Raw genomic sequence first — 23,670 nt, 5'->3', positions numbered from 1 at the left:
ACAAGATTTTCCATCAGATATGTCAAGACCTCAATGTAAATACATGCATCTCTCAGGTGTAGCGGTTCAACATAGTAGGCCTACTTAACTTTGTATTGCTATTATTTTTGATTCCATAACACGCACGCACAGATGCTTCATTACAGTTAGACCTATTTTTATTATAAAAACATGAAAAATATATTGTTTTTACAACAGCTTATTATTTACATTATCAAACACAGTGCAAGTAAAACCGTTTGCATTTTCTGGGTTAAACATTCCAGATGTTCTTTCTTCATCCTTCTTTTTCATCTACTAATTTGTATAAGTGTTTAGGTATCCTGTGTTTTAATTAGCATTTCCCCCCATAAAAAATAAATGATTGGAAAAAATTATTATAATCACTTTTTGGTTTTGTGGACATTTTCTAGCAGACTGATATTTTTGAATTAGTAACGAAATTAAATGCTGCGTCTAAATGCGCAAAACCTACGCTGAATGACGCTCTCAAAGTCTTTACCTTTGACCCCTCTGCCGACGAACCAATGAGCTTCCACGTTACTGCGGAGTAGCCAGGATACTTGGAGGCGCTCTTTAGTCAACATGGTGAGTATAGATTTGTCAAAAAAAATGTATATTTTACAATTAATGATAGGTGGTGCTTGCTTTGGAAGTACTGCCATGATCGAAGACGTTAACTTTGATGCATGTATACTCCTCTAAATGGGACTATAACGTTGTTATAGGTCAGATAAGTGCTTCATGAGAGCGGCTAGCACGGAGCTAACATAGCACACACACACACATACACACACACACACACACACACACTTTCTGCCGGGCTCGGGCTAACACTTGGACTCATGATTCTGGAGTCGGTTCTCTGAAACGTTATACGTTAACGACATTGGATTAAGAGTCGGTTGCGGGTTATTTTGAACATCATATACTAGAACCATAACAAAACTCTCAATACAATACACGTACTCGTTATTGTGTGAACTTGCCACTTAATCTGCCGAGCTGCAGCAGCATTCAGACTGCATGTGTAAATAATCACAATTGAACTTCATAACAGCGTTATATTTCCACCTTCAAAGTCAAATAGGATGGCTAATGACGAGGAGGGCAAAGTTCGCAGCCTTTACGAGTTTGAATGAACTATGACTTGCTGCCCACCACGCCGTCACTCACCCGGCTCCTGGCATCTGTACCTGGCTTACTATGTACACATGCGAGCCGGTTAACCCACGAGGTTCATCTCACCTGACCCGAGTCAACGTACCTAATCGCCTGTGTTGGGTCTCCTGTTTATGACAGTCCTCGTCAGAGGGTAATAATGGCCCGAGCCAGGCACCACCGTACCCGGGTGCTCCCCCTTCTGGGATGCCTCCGCCCTTTGTAAGTGTGTAATTAGCATGTCCACTACTACTATCCAGCCCACCACTTACCCTATTTAGTTCCTCCAGTTGTTGATCAAATTGAACCTAGTCGATCAGAAATGTTTTGGAACGGATTACACTATTGGAGCTAATACGTCTGTTGATTTCCATAGATGGGACCACCTGGAATCCCACCTCATTTCCCTCCAATGGGAATGCCCCCCATGGGGCAACGACCACCTAACATGACCCCCATGCCACCTGGGATGATGCCCCCTGGCATGATGCCACCGATGGGTGGACCTCCAATGGGACAGGTGAGGTTTCACCTGGGTTTACGTTTGTATCTAAAACATGCAGAGGCATTAGAATAAAGCAGATTCAAACAATTTAAACAAATGTGAATTCGGTATTTCGTTTTTGCCATTGGCAGAAGTCAACATTTGTGTTGGAGACTATTTTCCATATAGTCTCAACTCAAGTGAGCACTTCACAAAACCTATAACTATTAACATCCATATAAAGACCTTGTCCTACATTGAGAACAGTAGATAGTTGCCTGAATAATGATTTTTTTTCTGTAAATATATATATTTCAACAACAACAGCAGCAGCAGCAACGCATTTCAAATTAGAGCTGTGCTAATTGTAACACACACACGCACATCTGCAGCAGAATCTCACCTCTGTCAGGGTGTGGACGGGGTTCAGGAGGGAAGCTGCTTATTTTGGCACAAGCTGTGGTTTCATACCGTTCTTACTTCAAGCCGTTTTACTGGAGTCAGCCACACCTCACCTGCTGGTGCAGCTCCTTTCACCTAAACACACAGAATCATACACACACAACTCACACACACAGACTCGTACACACACAACTCACACACAGACTCACTCACGCACAGACGCACGAACACACAGACAAACACCTTGCCTGTAGCCTTGCGTTAGCCCCTTCCACACACCTAGCCTCCATGTCTCTCCCAGCGCGTTACACCCCACCCACCCCCAGCGCCACTGAGTGTGGAAGAGGAGCGCGGTGCGTTGAATTTCTCCTGATGCGTGTGTTTATTAGATGCCGGGCATGATGCCACCCATGATGCCTGGGATGATGATGCCCCATCGCATGCCAGCTGCAGCGATGCAGCCATCAGGACCGGTAAACCCCCGCCATGCCCCAGTTTCTATCCCCCTTCTCCCCCCCCCCCCTTCTTCATCTCTTCATCTCTTCCCACGGCACCTATGTTTGATTTTACACCTGTAAAAATACTTTTTTCGAGCTGTCAAGTTACAAGTCGGAAGCATTTCACACGTTGGCACACGTGGTCTAACAGACACTGGTAGCGGCGCTAATGTTAGCTCTGGGAAAGGGGAAAAAACCTCACACACACATTCTGAGGACCTGATGAGATGTTATTTTTAGAACGCTAAGACAAAGTGAGAAAGCTGAATAAACAAATGTCACGATGGGCGCAATTAAGGTGTGTAATGAGTTATACATGTCCGCAGGATCAGTGTGGGGGGGAATCGCGAAGAATCCTTTGGTTCAATAGGGAATAACTGGCTCATTAGGACTCATCATCAACTAAGTCCTACAGGCTTCCTTGGCAAATGGCTTACGCTACATTTTGTGAATACACATTCTTAATATACTCTATATACTTTTTGTGCTAGTAACTCTGTGTTATTAAAGAGTTAGTAAATGTAGTTTTTGAATTTAGTATGAAGAAGTGCATTCCAAACCCAAGAGGGAATTAAAGGAAGTATAGCTTGTATGTCTGCAAGTTTTAATTCTGTTTACTTGTGAAGTCCTATTTTAATATGTTTATTATTGTTTCCACAGCCTGGAGTGGAGTCTTCAGGTAAGGCTTTTAAGATTTTTCCACATATAACAACCTTCCTCATGTTTTGTACTTCAATGTATTTATGTTGATTTTGTTTATCTCTCCTCCTAGCAGCAGCCCCAGGCACAGCTGTGAGTCAAACCAAGACTTCTTGCTTCTTTTCCGGACATTTCTTGAATGTTTCACGATAGGACGTTGCATTATTCATGACGTTAGATTCTGCACTTTGAATGCTCTTATCGTTGTCGAAAGAACTTGAGTTTGATTTTGTTGCTGCCTTGCAGATCGCAACAAACGGCTCCCCACCAGAGGATCAGCCAAAGAAGGTGTGTGTGTGTGTGTGTGTGTGTGTGTGTGTGTGTGTGTGTGTGTGTGTGTGTGTGTGTGTGTGTGTGTGTGTGTGTGTGTGTGTGTGTGTGTGTGTGTGTGTGTGTGTGTGTGTGTGTGTGTGTGTGTGTGCGCGAATGGTACAGACCGTCCATGTAGACTGAAAAGTACGAGAGAAGATGACATTAACACAACTATTTAAGGGCTTCCTCAGTCCCTAAAGGGAACTTGGAGACTTCAAATAAAAAATGCCAGAGAATCGTGAACTTTTTGGGATAAAAGCATTAGTTCGTCCCATGTTGCTCTGGTTGGTATACTTCCTAGCCTAGATGATTCATCTGGGCATTGTGTCTTCTCTTCCTAGAAATCGGTGTGGACAGAGCACAAATCTCTCGACGCAAAGACGTACTACTACAATACAGAGACCAAGCAGTCCACCTGGGAGAAACCAGACGACCTCAAGTCTCCTGCCGAGGTAAATACATCCATTCATAACCGTGGACGACTCTGGACTCTGATAATGCTTGGTTCTCCTCTAACATCTACACAGAGCCAAACACGTCTCTGTTCATCATCTTAACTGTTGCTTCGCCAATCAATTTCCTTATACTTCCCCCAAAACAGCAAATGCTGTCCAAGTGTCCGTGGAAAGAGTACAAGTCGGACACGGGGAAGCCTTACTACTACAACTCCCTGACCAAGGAGTCCAGATGGACTAAACCCAAGGAACTGGAGGACCTGGAAGGTAGGCCCCCCCCCCCCCCAGCGTGCTGGGTGCAGTTGAGATTGCGTCTTACAATAAGGGCATTTAGCTGACGCTTTTATCCAAAGCGACTTACAATAATTAATTTTGTCATAAGAAAGTGTGAAAACATGTCTCTGTCGGTGCAGTAAGGATGTTCATAGAACCATGTGAAAAGCACCAACAATCGCTAGGTTAACCCATTCCCCATAAACAACATACGTCTTCTGATGGTTCATTAGTCTGTGTTGTTGCTCGGACGCCCACCACTGTGTTTTTAACATTAGGACACGCGGCTCACCATTGATGTTCTACATAATAACGCTGGCCGGATTTAAATGGACTATTGGAGCCAGGCCATCGTTAGACAAACCCAGTAACGCTCGCCTGATCCGCGACTACGTTGTGTGGTTCCTATCTACGTAACGTGCCTTTGAAATGAACTGTCCCCTAATCACCATTTCCTTTGTCTCTTCCAGCCATGATCAAAGCGGAGGAGAACGGGTAAGAGCTTCCTGTTTACCTTTGGCTCGCTGCGCATATTCGGACGCTAGCTCATTAGCAGCAAAAACATGAACCTTTTTGAAGAAGATGAAAGACGGCCATTTCTTTCTGCGTCCGTTGGGGGGGTGGGATCAAAGGGACGCCCGCGCTTCGTTTCCGATGTTTATAATTACGGTGACGCGAGGACCCTTTCGTGGTTGGAGGTGTCGCACCGCCCGCTGTTAGGCACGTCACCCATAATCGATCTGCTCGCAGGACGGCGGAGGCAATGGCTCCCGGCACCGCCCCCGCCCCCGCCATGCAGGCCGACCTGGCCGCCGCCGGCGCCATCGCCATGGCGACCATGATGGAGGCGGAGCCCGCGCCGGCGCGCGCCGAGGAGCCCATGTCCCAGGTGGCCGAGCTCACCGCCACGGACGCACCTGTGGCCTCCGCCGAGGCCCCCGTCGCCGTGGAAACCGCAGCCAGGTAACGCTGCCGTGTGTTGGAACTGGTGGTTGTTGTTTGACTCCCATCTGGTTTTCAGTTCGAAGCCCAGTGTCAGAAAAAAAAAGGACTTGAACCTCTTTTTAGAAAGGGCTTTATTTAAGGCGTAAAAATCCTTTAGTGCAGGCATTGCATGATGGTGAAGTTCACAGGGTTCCGTTGAAAGAAGTTAGTGCCCTACACTGTGGAGGGCCAGTCCTGATGGTTAGACACACCCGTGAAGATGAGCTGGGTTCTCTGTTTAACCATTGTCCCTGTACACACTAGCCTGCCTGAAGGACAGCTACAAGTGTAAGTGCCGTACAGTCTTTCTACTCATTCCATATGTCAGTGGCATCATTTATAAACACGTTTTCAAGAAGCCACTTGTACTGCACCACACTGGACTTTTATCTCCCCTTCTTTAGTAGAAATGGCTCCTTGTTATTATTTTTGGACAGTAGACCCATTCATATTTGGTATTTCTGTATCAGTGAATATAAAGGTTCTCAGTTACTGATATGGGTTAGTGCTTCTACGTTATATACGCATAATTTACCTTTTGACCCGGGGACAATTTATTTTTTTCAATCATCAAACTAAAAGGAAGCATGCTTTCTCGCTTTTTCCTTTATTTCTGAAAGGGTTTCTACCTTTGCCTTGTGGCGCAGTGTGTAGCAGGGCCTTGCATGTTCCTGGCCATTTCTTGGAGGACGTTTGAATGCTCTTTACATGGCCAATCTTAGACAAACTCTCACTGTACACCAACCGTCACCACTCTCCATCATGGGGACGACCCCGGATGTTTGAGTCATTTTATGTCCGTCTCAACAGAGCATCTTCATCATCATCGTCGCCGTCTCAAAGCAACGTACACGCCTTTTAAAATCCACCTTTTGGTTTGAATCCCCAGTGCTGAAGCGCCCAAGGAGGAGCGCCCGGAGCTCCAGAAGAAGACCTACAAGTGGAACACCAAAGAGGAGGCCAAGCAGGCCTTCAAAGAACTGCTGAAGGAGAAGGTAGGAGAAGGGCTGGCAGAAAGGGAGGGGAGAGGCACTGAGGTGTGTCTGGGGTTCAGATGCCGGCTGCAGGCTTGGGGAAGTGGGCGCGTGCTTACTGCTTTACAGCTACTAGAATATGTAGCAACAAGTTGTCTGGAAACTTTTTTCAACACTTGAGTAAATGAAGTATATGTATGGGCAATGATTTGGTTATTGAATTGGAACTTGCATGCATTACAATGTAATGGTAATGTGGACTTTAAACTTGGTTGGCTCGATTAGTGTGATCAGCATAATGGTATCATTGATGATTATATATTTGAGATATAATAGATTATTTAATGTGAAGATTATTAAGAACGGTACATATTATCTATAACATTATGCATTATAAAGTCAACACTGATCATGACAGAAGTGTAGCATTGGTATTTTGACGGCTATCTAGGGATCTCCGTTCTCATGACTGTTCAACTAGCGTCAGTATTCCTTGACCCCTCAGATCCCACATGGGACTAACTGGATTAAAACACTGGATGTCCCGGGGTCATTTATGATTTTCGACTTCGGATGTTTATTTTCGGCGCGTAAAACCCGCTAATTTGTTCCACAAATCCTACACAATGGATTTGCCCAACTCTCGTCCATTCGTTCCCATCCCAGCCTGTTGAGACATGCGTGCAGGTGAAGCAACAGCCGCGTCGTTTGTGACGACGTGTGTTTACTGGCGAGAGTCTTTTCGCGTCGGGGATCTGTGATATAATCCATGACCCCCCTGGGAGGTCTTGGCACGGCGGTTAATTCTGTTGCCACGGTTGCGCTGGCGTGCCCGCTCAGGTAGCGCCGTGCGCGCTCTCAGCGGCGTTTGTTGCTATATTTAGCCTCCCCCTTTTAATTCACTCTGGCGAGCTCTCCTGAGATCGCTCGCCTTTTCCCTCTGCGTGATCTTAATGGCTCTGTCGCCGTGATTAGTGTTACTGGATCAAAAGCACGGGATTAAAACATCCAGAGAAAGGGGGCGAGAGAGAGAGCGAGAGAGGGTGAATGGGGGGGGGGGAGGGTTGAGAGAGCGAACGAGCGAAGGCAGGCTGACTGTGACAGCTGACACGGCGAGCGAACACGCCGAAGGTGGTTCGTAATGGGGGCGCAGGTTCCCCCCCCCACCCCCCCCCCCCCCCCCCCCCTCCCCGGGACGGGCGGCAGAAATGCCACACGATCAGTCCTCCGACGGCGTTTCTCGCCTCAGTCATTACTTCTCCACGACCTCTTAATTCGACATCCAGTCGCAATCACGATAAATGCATTCATTCGCGCGTACGATGTAGCAAAATGCCGTAAGCTCCCCGCAGAGCCCCCCCCGTCCCCCGTCCTCCACCTGGCGTTTTGTTCTACAGGTGCACCAGACTAAACTGTATCTGTATGTGATGGTGGCCCCCTGCTGTATGCATCAGGTATCGTGTTGACTGATGGTGTCTGGGTCGTCCTCCTTTTTTTAAAGTCCTGTGCTTCTCTGGGTTCCAGGGTGTGTCCTCAAACTCCTCCTGGGAGCAAGCCATGAAGATGATCATCAACGATCCGCGCTACAGGTCAGTGCCTCGTCCTACTATGACCCCACATGTTTATTATAACCATACGTTTATTATAAGCATAATAGGGCTTTGACTTTTGCCCAAAAATCATATTAGAAGTTTGTTTGTTTATTAATATTAATATTCGAATATATTCAAATATTTATTAGTAATATTTTGACCATTAAATTCCTTCATTAAGACCTGGATTGGGCTTCGCGAGGTTTGTTTACCGAGTTGCTATGGTTACCGGTCTTGCGTGTTCCAACGGTTTATTAGGTTTCTAATAAATTTATTAGGTTTCTAATAAAAACGTCTCCGACGTCTCTCCCTCTTGGCCTGCCCATAACAGGTTCGAATATTAAGGGCTGCCTAATATTCGTTTGAATTCTGATTTATTTTTTGATAGTCGAATAACGAAGTTCGGAGTCAAAGCCCTAAACCATAACCCCACGTTTTTTTAATCATAATTATAACCCCACGTCACACCACGTCACTCTAAACATGGTCTCCTCTTGCGATACGCAGTGCCCTGCCCAAGCTGAGCGAGAAGAAGCAGGCGTTCAACGCCTACAAGGTGCAGACGGAGAAGGAGGAGAAGGAGGAGGCCCGCATCAAGTACAAGGAGTCCAAGGAGACCTACCAGAGGTTCCTGGAGAACCACGACAAGATGACGTCCACCACGAGATACAAGTACGTGCTGCTGCTGCTGCTGCTGCTCCCACTTAACAAGAACCACGTCCTTGTTCTTGTCAAGTCCCCCTCTCCGCCGTTGATAGTAGTAGTAGTTCTCCGTACTGTCCAAAGGATTCTGCAGATGTGATCCATAACGAGAGCCTTCGAGCAGCCATACATCTGTAGCGCCTGCTGAGTTCTGTAGCTTCTGGTGCGCGGCTAGCCCTTTAGCGCCTGGTGCACAGTCAAACCCTGTAGCGCTTGGTGCATGGCTAGTCATGTAGCGCCTGGTGCATGGCCAGTCATGTAGCGCCTGGTGCGTGGCTAGCCCTGTAGCGGCTGGTGCACGGCTAGCTCTGTAGCATCGGGTGCGAGGCTAACCCTGTTGCATCTGGTGCGCGGCTAGCTTTGCAGCGCCTGTCGCGCAGCTAGCTCTGTAGGGCCTGTTGCGTGGCTAGCCATGTAGCGGCCTGTCTTTGGCTAGCTCTGTAGCACCTGGTGCACAGTGAAACCCTGTAGCTCTTGGTGCACTGCTAACCCTGTAGCGCCTGGTCCGCGGCTAACCCTGTAGCGCCTCGTGTGCGGCTAAGCCTGTAGCGCCTGGTGCACGGCTAGCTCTGTGGTATCTGGTGCGCGGCTAGCCCTTTAGCGCCTTTTCCACAACTAGCTCTGTAGCACCTGGTGCGCGGCTAGCTCTGTAGCGCGTGGTCCGCGGCTTGCTCTGTAGCGCCTTGTGCACGGTCAGACCCTGGGGCGAATGCTGTGAGGCCAGAACCAGTGACGTCTTCCATTATAACCAACCTTTTCATCCCAACGGGGGACCGGGCCACACTGAAGGATCTTTTGTTGCGCTGTCTGTCCTCAAGGCCTCAGACCCCACCTCACATGCTTCTGACACGGGATCGCCCACACAATGGCCTTTATTCAAGGTTTGCGTTTTTTATTCAGCCGCTTTCACAAAGCCCACCCCCCACTAACCTCCATAGGGGCCGTGATCTCAGGAGGTCTTTTCATATATATCTATATATAGATATATATTCAACGGACAGTCTGGTGTGCTGTAGGGCGGCAGACTAGCTCCCTGACGGGGGTGGAACGCCGCCGGCGCGTCCAGAGGACAGCCAGCGGAATCGACCGGTGACCTTGACAACCGGCACCGCTCGTTAGAACGCGGCTGGCACCGCGGTTGTCGAGGCGACCGAGGTTATATTCTTGGACTGAGTGCACAACATGCGGTGACTGCCATGACAGCCTGTCTGGCTCTGACTGTGAGAGCGTGTGCACATCGACTGGGCCTACCTGTGTGCACACAGAGTTGAATCCTGCTCGTTGTCGAGGCGAACGGAAAAACACTGCTGCACAGTCTTGCTGGACACACGCTGTGCACTTTTATACGTCTAAATGTTTCTCTAAACCGACACAATCGTGCAGCAGGTGCCAGGTGTTTCTGAATTGAAATCCTTTTTAAGTCTTCATCGGACACGTCCTTATGAAACACTGCCCTCTTGTGGTTAAATATGCCTCCACTAAGTGTGTGTGTGTGCGTCTCTTTGTGTGTGTGTCCTCAGGAAAGCGGAGCAGATGTTCAGCGACCAGGAGGTGTGGAGCTGCGTCCCTGAGCGAGATCGTCTGGAGATCTACGAGGACGTCCTCTTCTACCTGGCCAAGAAGGAGAAGGTCGGCCATCTTCCTGTGTTCTCTAACGACCCCCTTTTTAAAGAGCTCTCCTTTCAGTGCACAGAACCTAGTGCCCCCCTCCTTGTTAAGAAAACTTGAATACCAGTGTTTAAGGCCTGTCACAGTGGTTCCGTAAATGTAGTCTCAGGATCCACGCGTGTCGTTAAGTCACAACCCAAACACAAAACAATGTTTTACCACTATTGGAGTAATCACTTCATGTACTTATGAAAACATGGAGCGAACTCAAAGCAGCAACCATCAGGGCCGCACTCAATTAAACAGTAAGCGATCGAAACATGAATCAACATTTAAACATTAGTTAATCCATGCGGTTCTTCCTGAAGATTATGGACTGGGCTCTCGTGAGAAATTGGCTCACGTGTGTGGCGGGAGCCAAACAGGAAATCCAACCATATTGTTCTAACGGGGCCAAGCACACAAAGCTTTGAGTGCAGCTCTGTAGAGAGGCTAACACCACCCCCGCCCCCCCCCCCCCCCCCCCCCCCCCCCCCCTCCAGGAACAAGCCAAGCAGCTGAGGAAGAGGAACTGGGAGGCGCTGAAGAACATCCTGGACAACATGGCCAACGTGACGTACCGCACCACCTGGTCCGAAGCGCAGCAGTACCTGCTAGACAACCCTACCTTCGCTGAAGACGAGGAGCTGCAGAGTACGAGCGCACGCGCGTCTATACACCCTGTATACACACAAACACACACACACACACACGAGTCTATACACCCTGTACACACACAAACACACACACACACACACGAGTCTATACACCCTGTACACACACAAACACACACACACACACGAGTCTATACACCCTGTACACACACAAACAAACGCACCCGTCTATACACCCTGTACACACACACACACACACGAGTCTATACACCCTGTACACACACACACAAACGCACCCGTCTATACACCCTGTACACACACACACACACGAGTCTATACACCCTGTACACACACAAACAAACGCACGCGTCTATACACCCTGTGCACACACACACAAACAAACACACACACACATACATCTGTACACACACACGCACGTTTATGCACCCTTTAACACAACACACCTGTAAACACAAACACACAAGCCTCTATACACACTGTTACATAACGCACAACTTTACACACACACACACACACACACGGTTATACACCCTTTAACACAACATACACCTGTAAACACACACAAACACACAAGCCTCTACACACACTGTTACACAACGCACAACTTTACACACGCACACACATGTTTATACACCCTTTAACACAACACACACCTGTACACACATACACCTACATGTTAATACAAGCTTCAATAAGGTCAGAACCTCAGTGAATCTATCAGCAGTTTTATAATGTGTTGAAATTAGTCTACGTTCATATCTTGAAATAACAGTGTGCAGCCTCATTTTATGCACTTGTAAGGATCATAAAATGTAATCTACCCTGAGGTTTGTTTTGGAGTCGAGTCTAATCCAATCTCGTATGAAATCCTGAAATGCACATAACATTACAATTCTATACAAACTCAGTAAATGCCTCCAAAGTGGGTTTTCGTGTTCGGTAGCCCAACATGAAAGCACACTGTCAGCATCTACGTCTGCTGTGAACCTAAAGATCGGCACAGAGAGTTCCAGACGGCATCTGATTTTAAAGAGTGTGTGGCAAGAAACTTTGCACTCTCACTCATGTTCTTTTATTAGTCTTTTAGTTATATAAGCACAGGGTCATATGAAACCTAATACACAGTCCAAAATGATGAACTACTCTCACTCTAATGGAATATTCATGGCATAACATCATGTGTGATTAACGTGTGCACTTACAGACTAAATTACTGATGTGCTCGCCCCGGGTGAGGGATGAAGCCAAGTCGAGTGTACAGCAGGTGGTGTAAATGTTACCCCCATGCTATCCTCTGAACACGCACCAGGCCCAGTGAAGTGGACATTACCTAGCATCAGCGCTAACTATCATGTGAGGGGAGCGGACCCTTCTCATAGACGCGTCACCATAGGAGGAACATCGGTGTCGCTCTTAACACTAATTACCAGCTCTGGTCCTTGTACTTGCCAGGGCATAGGGTCCATGGTCAATGTGTGATGTTGTCTTCACAAGTTTAGTGTAGCGCCCATGCCCTGGTGCGTCGAAGGAGGTTCCCGTATTGAATGTTATGAGTGACATCTTTGTTTGCCCGATGATGATTCCTCTGTGAAAGTCTCAATGTCCAGTGAAGAGTACAGTGCTTAGCATTATCGCTAACTCTCATTTAAGGGGAAGAGTACAGTACTAAGCATTAATGCTAACTCACGAGGGGAAAAGGCCCAGTGATGTGTAAAGTGCTTAGCATTATCGCTAACTCTCATATGAGGGGAAAAGGCCCAGTGAAGAGTACAGTGCTTAGCATTAACGTCTCCTCGTCCCCATGCAGACATGGACAAGGAGGACGCGTTGATCTGCTTCGAGGAGCACATCCGGGCCCTGGAGAAGGAGGAGGAGGACGAGAAGCAGAAGACGCTGCTCAGAGAGAGGAGACGGCAGCGCAAGAACCGAGAGTCCTTCCAGGTGAGTCTGTCCGTCCGTCCGTCCGTCGGAATTAACATCCGCTAGACCGGGATCATCACACAACAAGACGCTAGGTTTATTTTTCCCGGGTCTGTTGAGTAAACGCAGTCAAAGCAGGAGAACTTCGCAGACGAGTTTCCAAAAATGTGATCTGAGGCATTGTGACACTCGTAAAGGTTTTAGAAAAAGTGGACACATTGAGGTCCATAGGAGAAGGCAGCAATGAGCTGATCAAACGCTGTCCTAACCAACGTCACACTCACTCGAGTCAGCTCCCTTAGGCAGAAGTAGCAGACTTCTTGTATTGTGCGTTGAAATTCCCCCCAGTTTAACAGCTTTATATATTGTAGTTAAAAATAACACAAATGTTCAATTCAATTTTATTTGCATAGCCCTTAATCCCCATTACAGTCTCAAAGGGCTTAACGGGCAAATGTTCAGCGACACTTTGTGAGACGCAAATGGAACCGTCTTCTACTTTGGTGATTACTTCCCCTGTTAACACGTAAAGCCACCATGGGTACATTTATCCTAATGAATTATTTTGTGGTCGGTGTTGGGCATTTGCGACACATAAAACCCCCAGTGAAATGGTCGTTAGTCACGCAGGTTGAAGTGTTCATTCCTCATTAGACACTTAAGGACAAGACACCACATCTCTCACTGTATGGCAGAAGCCCCATCCCCACGACAAGTCCGCTGTCAGCCGTATTGATGAGGTTGTGTTGAAGTTGTGTTGATGTTGTGTTGCTGTTTAGAAATTCCTGGACGAGCTGCACGACCACGGCCAGCTGCACTCCATGTCTGCCTGGATGGAGATGTACCCCACCGTCAGCTCCGACATCCGCTTCGCCAACATGCTGGGCCAGCCCGGTAGGAGCCCCCACACACACACACAGGCACACAGGCGGGCATACACAAACAAGGACGGGCACGTGACGCACACGCACACGCACACACACACACACACGCAAACACGGGCACAGACAGGCACACAGGCGGGCATACACAAACAAGGACGGGCACGCTCGCAGACATGCACGCATGCGCATGCACCCAGGCACGCACGCACGCACACACACACACACAGATGCAAACACACACACACAGACGGGCACACAGACACATGGACACACACACTAAGGCACACACACAGGCGGGCAAACACGTACACTCAGAGGGGCACAAACACAGGCATACACACACGCACACGCACACACACAGGGACTCACTCACTCACTCACTCACTCTCTGACGGACAGACACTTAGAGAATAATTGGCCTGTAGCACATGGACCATAACATGCGCGTCTGTCTTTCTCCAACATCAGGCGTCACCCCCCTGGACCTGTTTAAGTTCTACGTGGAGGACCTGAAAGCCCGTTACCACGACGAGAAGAGAATCATCAAAGACATACTGAAGGTGCGTCTCCGACTTTGCACAGGGACGGATTTCAACATCCGATTACCCAATAATAACCACAATCAGCGTCATTGATCCAACGGGTTCAAACACCAGCCACTCTAGGTTTCTAATCTTCAGTTTGAGCTGTTGATTCATCGAGGCCAGGATATCCTGTTCTCATTGCCGATGCCTCACCATCTTAATTCACCCCCACCCCTTTCCCAGGATAAGAGCTTCCTGGTGGAGGTGAACACCACCTTCGAGGACTTCGGCACGGTCATCAGCTCGGACAAGAGGGCCACCACCTTGGACGCGGGCAACATCAAGTTGGCGTTCAACAGCGTAAGAACCGCGCTTCCCTATATGATCGCTATTATTTTGACTCTAGATTATAAAACATATTGCTGAGCTTTGAGCCATGATAACATGATACTTGTCATAGACAGTAATTTCCGTTTCAAAATGAAATGCTATTTGGGGAAGCTGGCGCTGTGCGGGGAGGGTTACAGTCTTATTCGAGCGCTAGAAGTTAATAACATTTTGGGTATAAACAGGGTAGAAAATGAACACTTCAGGGTTGCATATTAAAAATTGCAACCCTGGCAAGATAAACGGACAACAAAGGTTATTTTTGGACCCTGGGCATAAATAACCCTCATATCACGATGCATCGATGGGTATCACTATCACACTGTACCAACACGGCTTCCCACAGCACTTTACAACCTCCTTGTTTTTGTTTTTTTATTCTAAAGTATAACATATTCTAAACTTCATCAATTCTCTGTGTGTAGATCAGGCTGACAGCCTGCATGTAAATAAGCATAAGTGGGCCACCTGTAAAATAGTACACCCCCGGTCAGACAGCAACCCCCCCCTGTCTGACTGCCAACACCACCACCACCAACACATTTTCTGCAGGGATACCCTGAGCAATGTGTATCACGGTGCATCAATTTGTATCACTTTGTATTGTGGTGCATCAGTGTGTAACACAGAGCATCAATGTGTAACACAGAGCATCGATGTGTAACACAGAGCATCGATGTGTAACACGGAGCATCGATGTGTAACACGGAGCATCAATGTGTAACACAGAGCATCGATGTGAAACACAGAGCATCGATGTGTAACGCAGAGCATCGATGTGTAACACAGAGCATCGATGTGTAACGCAGAGCATCGATGTGTAACGCAGAGAATCGATGTGTAACACAGAGCATCGATGTGTAACGCAGAGCATCGATGTGTAACGCAGAGCATCGATGTGTAACGCAGAGCATCGATGTGTAACGCAGAGCATCACGGAGCATCAATGTGTAACGCAGAGCATCGATGTGTAACGCAGAGCATCGATGTGTAACGCAGAGCATCGATGTGTAACGCAGAGCATCAATGTGTAACGCAGAGCATCACAGAGCATCAATGTGTAACACATTGCATCAATGTGTATCACGGGCTGCTGGTACTGAGTCTGACTCCTCTCCTCCTGTAGCTGCTGGAGAAGGCGGAGGCCCGGGAGAGGGAACGGGAGAAGGAGGAGGCCAGGAAGATGAAGAGGAAGGAGGCCGCCTTCAAAAGCATGCTGAAGCAGGCCACGCCCCCGCTGGAACCCGAGGCCAGCTGGGAGACGGTACGTCCTTGCGTCGATGTCTTGGATAGTGGTGTCCTCTCTCGGCCATCTTGGATGGGTTATCTGGTTGTGGTGTCAGAAGGAGCAGGCTTAGATCTCGAGGACCGTCCTGGTCTGTGAGATTAAACCACATTTAGCTCATGCTAAATTTGGTTTTACAGAATCTGTACTACTCTCATTTTGACAAATTATATTGGCAACAGAGGTTTTCATTGAAGCCACGAGAAACGGTTAAGTTGGTGTGATCACTTTGAACCTTTGAACTTTTATCCAAAAAATTTAAATCTATAAAAAATCTTTGAGGTGAATATATTAGTATAATTTTCTTGTTGTTGCCCTTATTGATACTTGAGGTAATAAAATATAACATTTCCTGTAGCTTTCAAACAGGGTCATAGAACATAACCTTTACCACCCAGAGTGCAGTCTGTCATTGGGTTAACTAACCCCAACCCTGTCCGCTCAGGCCCGAGAGCGGTTCCTCAAAGAGTCTGTGTTCGAGGACGTGACGCTGGAGTCGGAGAGGAAGAGGATCTTCAAAGACTTCATGCACGTGCTGGAGGTGAGTCGTCCGTCGTCCGTCCGTCCCCCCCGGCCCCACGCTCATCCCCCCTCCTGACGGAGCGAACCTCAACCCCCTCTCTTCGTCTGTCTCCCCCTCAGCATGAATGCCAGCACCATCACTCGAAGACGAAGAAGCACTCCAAGAAGTCGAAGAAGCACCACAGGAAGCGTTCCCGCTCCCGATCGGTACGTCCCGCCCCGCCCGCCCAGCACTCTGCGGGCGCCGTGTCCTTGTCGATAGGGCTGAACGATTAATCGAATTCAAGCCGTGTAATATAACGTGTTTTGCAAATCGCAGCGGCTGCGATTAAAATAGAAATAAACAAACAATAACAATAAAGATGATTTTTTTTATTATTTTGGGGGGCGGGGAATATTTTACTGTCACCGACTGGAGATCAGTAAGATTTCTATTTCTTTTTAGTTTACAATCCAATAGTTCATTAAAGATGTTATAATATAAATCAATAAATAATATAATATCATCTCAACACATAGGAAAGAGGAGGTCATATGTTACTGCCTGTTGAGTGAATAATGCAGCACATAAGGAACTTCAAAAAGAGAAAAATTGCGTACTAAATCGCGATCGCAATTTTGGCAATTTTTATTCCCCCCATTGTTGATGTAGTCTTCAGACGGCGGCCGTGTGCGCCTGACATAGTAAAGTTGTCGTCGTCGTCGTCGTCCCCCCCCCCCCCCCCCCCCCCTCACACCTTGTTCTTCTGCGGGCGCCGCCGCCGCCACAGGGCTCCGAGTCCGAGGAGGACGAGTACCACAAGAAGAAGAAGAGGTCCCAGTCCAAGTCTCCGTCCGAGCGCTCCTCCAGTGGAGAGTCCGGTGAGGAGGGAGGGGGGGGGGGCTGGGATACCTCAGACGGACCGGGTAGGACGACCGCACCCTCTCACACGGGACCTCGCTGCCTTAACTGACACTGTTCCTCCTTCTGGCCCACAGAGCGAAGCTACAAGAAGTCCAAGAAGCACAAGAAGAAGGGAAAGAAGCGACGCCACAAGTCTGTGAGTAGCAGAGCTCCACGGAGGAACTTTTAGGCCCCATCCCATTTCTACCCCTTACCCCTAACCCTTACCCCTTCAAAACAAGGGGGAGGGGGAAGGGGTCAGGGGCAGAAATGGGATTGAACCGTAAACCTGAGAGTTCGATTTAAAGCTATTGGCTGTTAACGACCGTATAACGGACACGGTTGATCCAGCTGCATAAGTGGCCAAGCGGTAGCTCGTGTGGCGAGGGGTGTGCACCGATATGTGCCCATCAGAGACGAGCGCAGCGATCCGATGTTTTGAGTGTTCCTCCTGGGTGTTGTCCTCCGCATTAACCCCGACCGCTCACACAGGCGTCCGAGTCCGACGGAGACAAGAAGGGACGGGAGAGAGACGGGAAGCGCGAGAAGGACCAAGAGAAAGACAAGGAGAACGACAAGTCCCGAGGAAAGAGCCACCAGGAGCCCAAACAGAAGTCCCCCAAGAGAAAGGCTCCCAAGGAGGAGGTCTGTCCCTGAACCCTAACCGTAACCCATTGGATGAACCTTGAGTAGCTGACACGTGGAACACCTTATACACTGTTCTGTGGGGTGCAGTAGAGTTGTCGTAACAAGCGATCGTATTGAATTTGAATATGGCTAGCGGTGTTCCCTGTTGAGATCCGTCTGAGGTGTTATCAGGAACGCTAATCTCTGGGCCCCACCATGGGAGTCAGGGGCCCACCATGGGACTCTGGGCCCCACCATGGGAGTCAGGGGCCCACCATTGGACTCAGGGGCCCACCATGGGATTTCTTAAATTCGTGTTAAAATTATAAAATGGGTTACCTTGACAACCCTACTGTTTTGTATTGAGGCGTACCATATTACTTTGTCTCCCTACCTAGTATTTTGAATAATAAATAACCTTCAGATTATGAGGGTAAACATTGCATGTTTAAAAATATATTGTAAGAACATGTTTTATTTTATCTTTAGTTTACTACGTTTGAACACTTATACAATAAGACAGTTTTACAATCCCTTACAGTACATCTATGATTGGACGGTTTAAAGGTCTTGCTTGTGGATTTTAAATGAACAGAAGTCGTGTCTTTTCCCCAACACCAGCTGTGTTGTAACCCAGCCCTGTGTCCTCTCCTCTGCCCAGGGCGGCTGGGACACCTCTGGCAGCGAGCTGAGTGAGGGCGAGCTGGAGAAGAGGAGGCGGACCTTACTGGAGCAGCTGGACGCCCCTTGATTCTTCCCCCCCCCCCCCACCCCACCATCGCCACTGCTGGCCACCTCCTGGAAAAAAAAAAACACAACAAAAAAAACTCCCCATGCATTCCTGCTCCTCCTCCTCCTCCTCCATGTTGATCAAAGGCCGCCACCGCGCCGAACGCAGCGGTCGTAGCCGTCCGATAACTGTACAACTTCACGATTGTATGATAATTCGTACGACTTTGGTAACTTGTGTCTTTTTATAAAAAAAAAAAAAATGGATTGGTCTTTGGTGGCGTAAAATAGCCTTGTTGTTGCCTTGGTTATGCTTTAGATTATATTTGTAGGTTGTAGGTGTACGTTTTTACTTTCCGTTATTTAGCTAATGGATTCGGAAGCGGTTTCGTCGCCCGATGCCGACGATCGTGTGAAGGTTGGTCAACTTTTTTTTTTTTTTTTTTTAGCTTTCGACTGGGTTGTTATTAACGAGTCCACAAGTCCAGAGAACCGGAGGAAATCTGCTTTGAAGGTTTTTAACTTAACTGTCGCTGTACGTCTTCGGACTCGTCAAACAGGATTTTGAGAATTGGAGAATTTGGATTATCTGTACATGTAATAAAATACTATTTCCATGGAGGATGGCTCCTCAATATCATGCTTTTCAAAAGGCACATAGTTGCACTTAGTAGTCATCCATTCAAATCATTGTCAGCCCTATGATGATGATATGAATGGATGACAAGTTTCCAGAAAATCTTGGAGTGAAATTTGAGCGGCACATTTGTTTGAGGGTCATCGCAGAAGATTTGATTTCTTGCACCCATTTCCAAAATTTCATAACTTCTAATCCTTAACAAAACCATACAAAAATGAAAGGCGTTCAATGATCACTATTGACCACCGGGTATGGGTCTATTGACCCACACCAGAGCCAAGTCCGAAGTCCCACGGGTCATCTTCCATTTCGGCAGAATTTGCTTTTAAGTTGGCAATATTTGATCAACTTACTTTTTAATTACTGCATCACAACCTCGAAAAATAGAACCAGGACACTTTAGGTTTTCTTGTTTTGGACATTTCTGTTAGAAAGGTGACTTTCTTGATTGAAGTAATCCTTATTCCCAAATCACTGCTTGCCAACGCAGGACTTCAACCAAGGAAAGAGGGGATCATACTCTATAGTTCTCTCCACTCAAACACCAAATCATCGTGAATGAAGTGGTTGGAGGATCGATTTAACATTAAATTCACACGGGCAAGGTTATGTTTTAAAAAGTACTAATCTGTAGTGACCCACCTTGGCAGTACTTGAACAAAGGACCTTAGAGCCAATAACCGAGAGCTCTATCCACTGCGCCAGAGATGGAGGTTAAGATATGGCCGGAAGTTGACGTAAATTCAAACAACTACTTAATGTTTGAGGAACAATAAGGGCTTGAAACCTTGTCTTAAACGGTAATCAGCAGGTCATGAACACTAAAACATGTCGGATTATATTTGAATTTTGAAGACCGTCCCATCCTCAACGGCGACACGTCTGGTGGTGGTATTTCTTCCCATTGATGCAAACGGTTTTGGCACCAAGTTCGTAAGTCATTACACTTCAAATGCAAGGGCTTTCCTGACATATTTGACATGCAAATCACGTGTCCTGGCACATAATCGAAATGTAAAGATCGTATTGCTATTAACAAGAAATAAATGTCCAGGACGCTTGTTGGAAAATGAACAAGAAAACCGTGGTTTGTAGATTTTTTTTTTCCCATTAATTGTGTATCTGCCATATAATAGGCTAATACATGCATATTGGTGAGTTTAGCATCTAATGATTAAGACGACTTGAATATCACCAGAGATACCTTGATACATGATATAAGTAAATGGTGGAGTTTGTAGAAATTTGATTATATAATGTATTTTCTATATCTGCCTGCGTATTAGGTAAGACGTGAGTATATATTTCAACAAACGAAAATACAAATTCTTCCCGTTGAAATAACTTGTTGGCCATTCTGAGTAAGTTCACGGTCTTGTTTGGGCCATGAAGTTCCTGTCGGCGCAAAAGTGTTTTACCGTACAAACACATGTAGATGCGCAGTTAAAGTGTAGATGGAGTAACCGCGCTTCTCTGAAATGTAGATGGCGTGCCGCGTGATCGTAGTTACTACGGTATGACTGTTGGCCAGGAACAACTCTTATATATGAGGCAATATTATTGAAAATGTCGCGTTATAGCGAGTAATTGGTGTGAGAAATAGGAGGTGCTGGGTGAGAGCATGTGAAGACGGTAATTTGAGTGAGTCTGACGCTCAATGTGTTGGCAGCTCTTTCATAACATTAAAATAAAACTGCTCAGTTCATGTCCGTGTTGGCAGCTCTTTCATAGCATTAAAATAAAACTGCTCAGTTCATGTCCTTCAGAAGTTTACTCTCAACGCACGAGAGATATCCATTGACATGTGATGTGCTTTACGGGGATGCGGAACCTAAATTGGCAGTTTATCAAAATTAGGTGCAGAGGATATTTCTGTGCCAGGACCAAAACAGCAGTGAATTAAACAAACATCCATTCAATGTAAATAGTTTAATTGATCGTATTCATTAAGAATCCCGCCTAACGTAAAAAAAAAGTTATTTTAAGTATTTTATAGTCAGCACACAATGCCTAAAATACAATTCTGATTTAAAAAGAGACATGCCAGTATTATCCAGTCCAGGAGAAGAGATGAGCAGGACGTTCTTCAGAGAACATGGTAATGCACAACATGCTTTAATGGGTTATTTTTGGTCCAGAGAACAGAATGGATCACAACGTTACACAAGCCAGCGACTGGAAAACAACCTTATTCGAACCGGGTACATCAAATAAGAAAGGCTAAATCGATTTCATGTCAATGTTCCATTGCTATCAAACCATTATGTTCTTAATTGGCAGTAACTTATTTAAAGAAATAAACAAATGTCAACATTGAGGTCCAAATTAGATTCAAAATTTAACGCTATTCACACACTCAAACAGTGTATGAAACCCTTGCATCCCGTGCTGTGTGCGTCGCTGGCTTAGTGTAGTTTTCTGATCCACTCGGTATTTAATGAAGTGATCCAGTATGAGAAGCCTTCATAGCGCTCTACAATAATGATTTGTTAGGCTATTGTTTTGGTTTAATTAAATATAAGAAATGAAAACAACTATAAGTTAATAACATTCAAATTGTAGAGCACAGAGCATTGTAAACTTTTGTTTAAACAATATTTACAATATGAACCTCACGGCTCATGAATTAGGAATTAAAAAAAGGGTACAACAAAATTTACGTTTGTAGCAAAATATCTGTACATTTACAAAACTTAGTTTTTTTGTTTTTTTTGCCATGTCGACGTAGAGGAGCCGTCATTAACTGACATTCTGCCAAATGGAAAGGTCACATGAAACAAAAACAAACATTGAAAGCTAGAATGAAACCTTTTTAGTGGTTAAATACTATACAATAAAAAATACAATAAGGATATGAAGATGGCTGCACTGATTCCAAATCCCCTTTGAACAATTTCAAACAAACAAAAATAAAGTATTTCGATCCACCTTCCATCGTGTATTCATCACATGGGCTTCAGTGTCCTGGGTACACTCTGCTAGTGAACACTCTGGTGGTATATTCATGTATTGACCCACAACACAACTGTATTCAAACAAAATGGAGGACACACTAACATCGCATCACTGTGATGGGACAGCCTCGTTCTCTCCTCACCAAAGAATAAGCTTTGAATGAGTCGTCCGTACAGTCAAGCATACAAATGATGTGCAATATAAAGTTCACATTAACCTGGCCCCATCCTCCAACAACTCATATCCCTCTTGAAATAATTCAAAGTCACCGTGGCACGGTCCTACCAGACCTTTTCTACGATTTTTCGAATCATCGCTTCAATCTCAACAGCTAATACTTTGATAAGGAACCCTTTTGGAGAAAAAAAGATTGAAAAGCCATTTTGTTTTGAAAAAACAGGAATCCCTGGAGTCTTGGAATGTGCTTAAGTAATGCGGCCTTGGATCCTCGTGCCGGAGGGTTCCGGAACTGTCACACGGAATGCGCTCCATACATTCTGTGCAAGTTCCAATTCTTCTTCCCAGTATCCACTGCCCTGCTACGTATCACCGTATCATCCAGGTGGTTCATCGCATCCCAGATGTCTTAAGGATTTAAAGCCTGGTGGTGTTTCATGGATTGTAATGACTATCGACAATTGGACGAAAAACGAACCGAAAACTAACAACGTTATGAAATCACACGAAAAGTTCAGGCACTTTGCAAATTACTTTTCTTTTCTTTTTAACATTGCAGACCACTCTCCCACTCCCTCGTCTCCATCGGTCTAACCCCCCCCCCCACACCCCAGTGCTTCTTATTCCAGAGGCTACTCCTACGCCAGAGATTCATTGTCTTTTCGTTTTCTTTCATGTATATATTTACATATTTATCTCTGTTGGTTGCTAGGAGACTCAGCAGCATCCTCCTCCCGGCATCTTCCGTCTCACATCCATCCGCTCTCTCTCTCTCCCCCTCTCTCTTTCTAAAACCATCGCACGTCCCTTCACCCATCCACATCACATCTTCCTGCGGTCCCTCGTCACATGACCACCTCCCCGCTGTTGATTGGCCGCAGGCTCTGGTCATCGAAACGCCGGCGGCCACTGCGACGCACGCCATCGGCTCGCCTGTATGGCTGGTTCCTCAGATCTGGTGTGCGTGTGCGTGTGTGTGTGCGTGCGTGTGTGGTGGGGACACAAAGCAGGGGTCAGACATATCGTGGGGTCTAGCCATCGCTGACGTCCAGTCTAACAAAGCAGCTTGAGTTTAAAACGCAGGGAAACTAAAAACACCATTCTCTCTCAAGTCTCTTGCTGACATATCATTTAAAATAACTACACTGGGGGGGGGGGGGGGGGGGGGGGCTTTTGATGTTGCCTCCTTGCCAAGATGGAGAGAATAATCCAGTTAGGTGTTTGGAATGATATTTGGCCAATGCTTTGCTGAAATTGTTGGAACCAAATGCGAAAAAAAGTTATTCAACGTGATGAATAATGGGGGGGATGAATAGTAAA

General features: G+C 46.6%; 2 protein-coding genes across 7 annotated transcripts in view; one reads left to right on the top strand and one right to left on the bottom strand.

The window, feature by feature from the left end:
• Positions 1 to 544: 544 nt before the first annotated feature.
• LOC130373010 (pre-mRNA-processing factor 40 homolog A-like) lies at positions 545 to 19,744 on the top strand. 3 transcript variants are annotated; one of them, XM_056579212.1, is made up of 26 exons: positions 545 to 588; positions 1,538 to 1,681; positions 2,437 to 2,520; positions 3,205 to 3,223; positions 3,317 to 3,336; positions 3,490 to 3,531; positions 3,897 to 4,007; positions 4,157 to 4,277; positions 4,754 to 4,778; positions 5,034 to 5,246; positions 6,157 to 6,262; positions 7,766 to 7,830; positions 8,341 to 8,505; positions 10,056 to 10,164; positions 10,686 to 10,836; positions 12,625 to 12,758; positions 13,517 to 13,631; positions 14,090 to 14,181; positions 14,389 to 14,505; positions 15,659 to 15,796; positions 16,263 to 16,358; positions 16,460 to 16,546; positions 17,110 to 17,200; positions 17,318 to 17,379; positions 17,715 to 17,867; positions 18,511 to 19,743. In XM_056579212.1, exons 1-26 carry the CDS (start codon positions 586 to 588, stop codon positions 18,598 to 18,600), a joined length of 2,553 nt encoding a protein of 850 aa, XP_056435187.1. In that variant the 5' UTR covers positions 545 to 585; the 3' UTR covers positions 18,601 to 19,743. The 3 variants fall into 3 exon arrangements, with proteins under 3 accessions (XP_056435187.1, XP_056435186.1, XP_056435185.1); XM_056579211.1 differs by lacking the exon at positions 545 to 588 and adding an exon at positions 1,220 to 1,383 and having other exon boundaries at positions 3,320 to 3,336; positions 18,511 to 19,744; XM_056579210.1 differs by lacking the exon at positions 545 to 588 and adding an exon at positions 1,221 to 1,383.
• A 660-nt stretch (positions 19,745 to 20,404) lies between these two features.
• The window catches only part of LOC130373009 (formin-like protein 2), a 51,260-nt gene continuing 47,994 nt past the window's right edge, over positions 20,405 to 23,670 (bottom strand). Inside the window, exon 26 of one of the 4 annotated variants that reach the window (XM_056579207.1) lies at positions 20,405 to 23,305. In XM_056579207.1, coding sequence (XP_056435182.1) covers positions 23,196 to 23,305 — 110 coding nt within the window. In that variant the 3' untranslated portion in view covers positions 20,405 to 23,195. Of the gene's footprint in view, positions 23,309 to 23,670 lie in introns of all 4 variants that reach the window. The other 3 variants (XM_056579206.1, XM_056579208.1, XM_056579209.1) reach the window with 3 other exon arrangements.

Source organism: Gadus chalcogrammus, chromosome 20 (assembly GCF_026213295.1).
Source record: "Gadus chalcogrammus isolate NIFS_2021 chromosome 20, NIFS_Gcha_1.0, whole genome shotgun sequence".
In the NCBI taxonomy this organism is placed as follows: Eukaryota; Metazoa; Chordata; class Actinopteri; order Gadiformes; family Gadidae; genus Gadus; species Gadus chalcogrammus.
The sequence above is the reverse complement of the archived record's forward strand: the minus strand, read 5'-3'. Positions and strand labels throughout refer to the sequence as shown.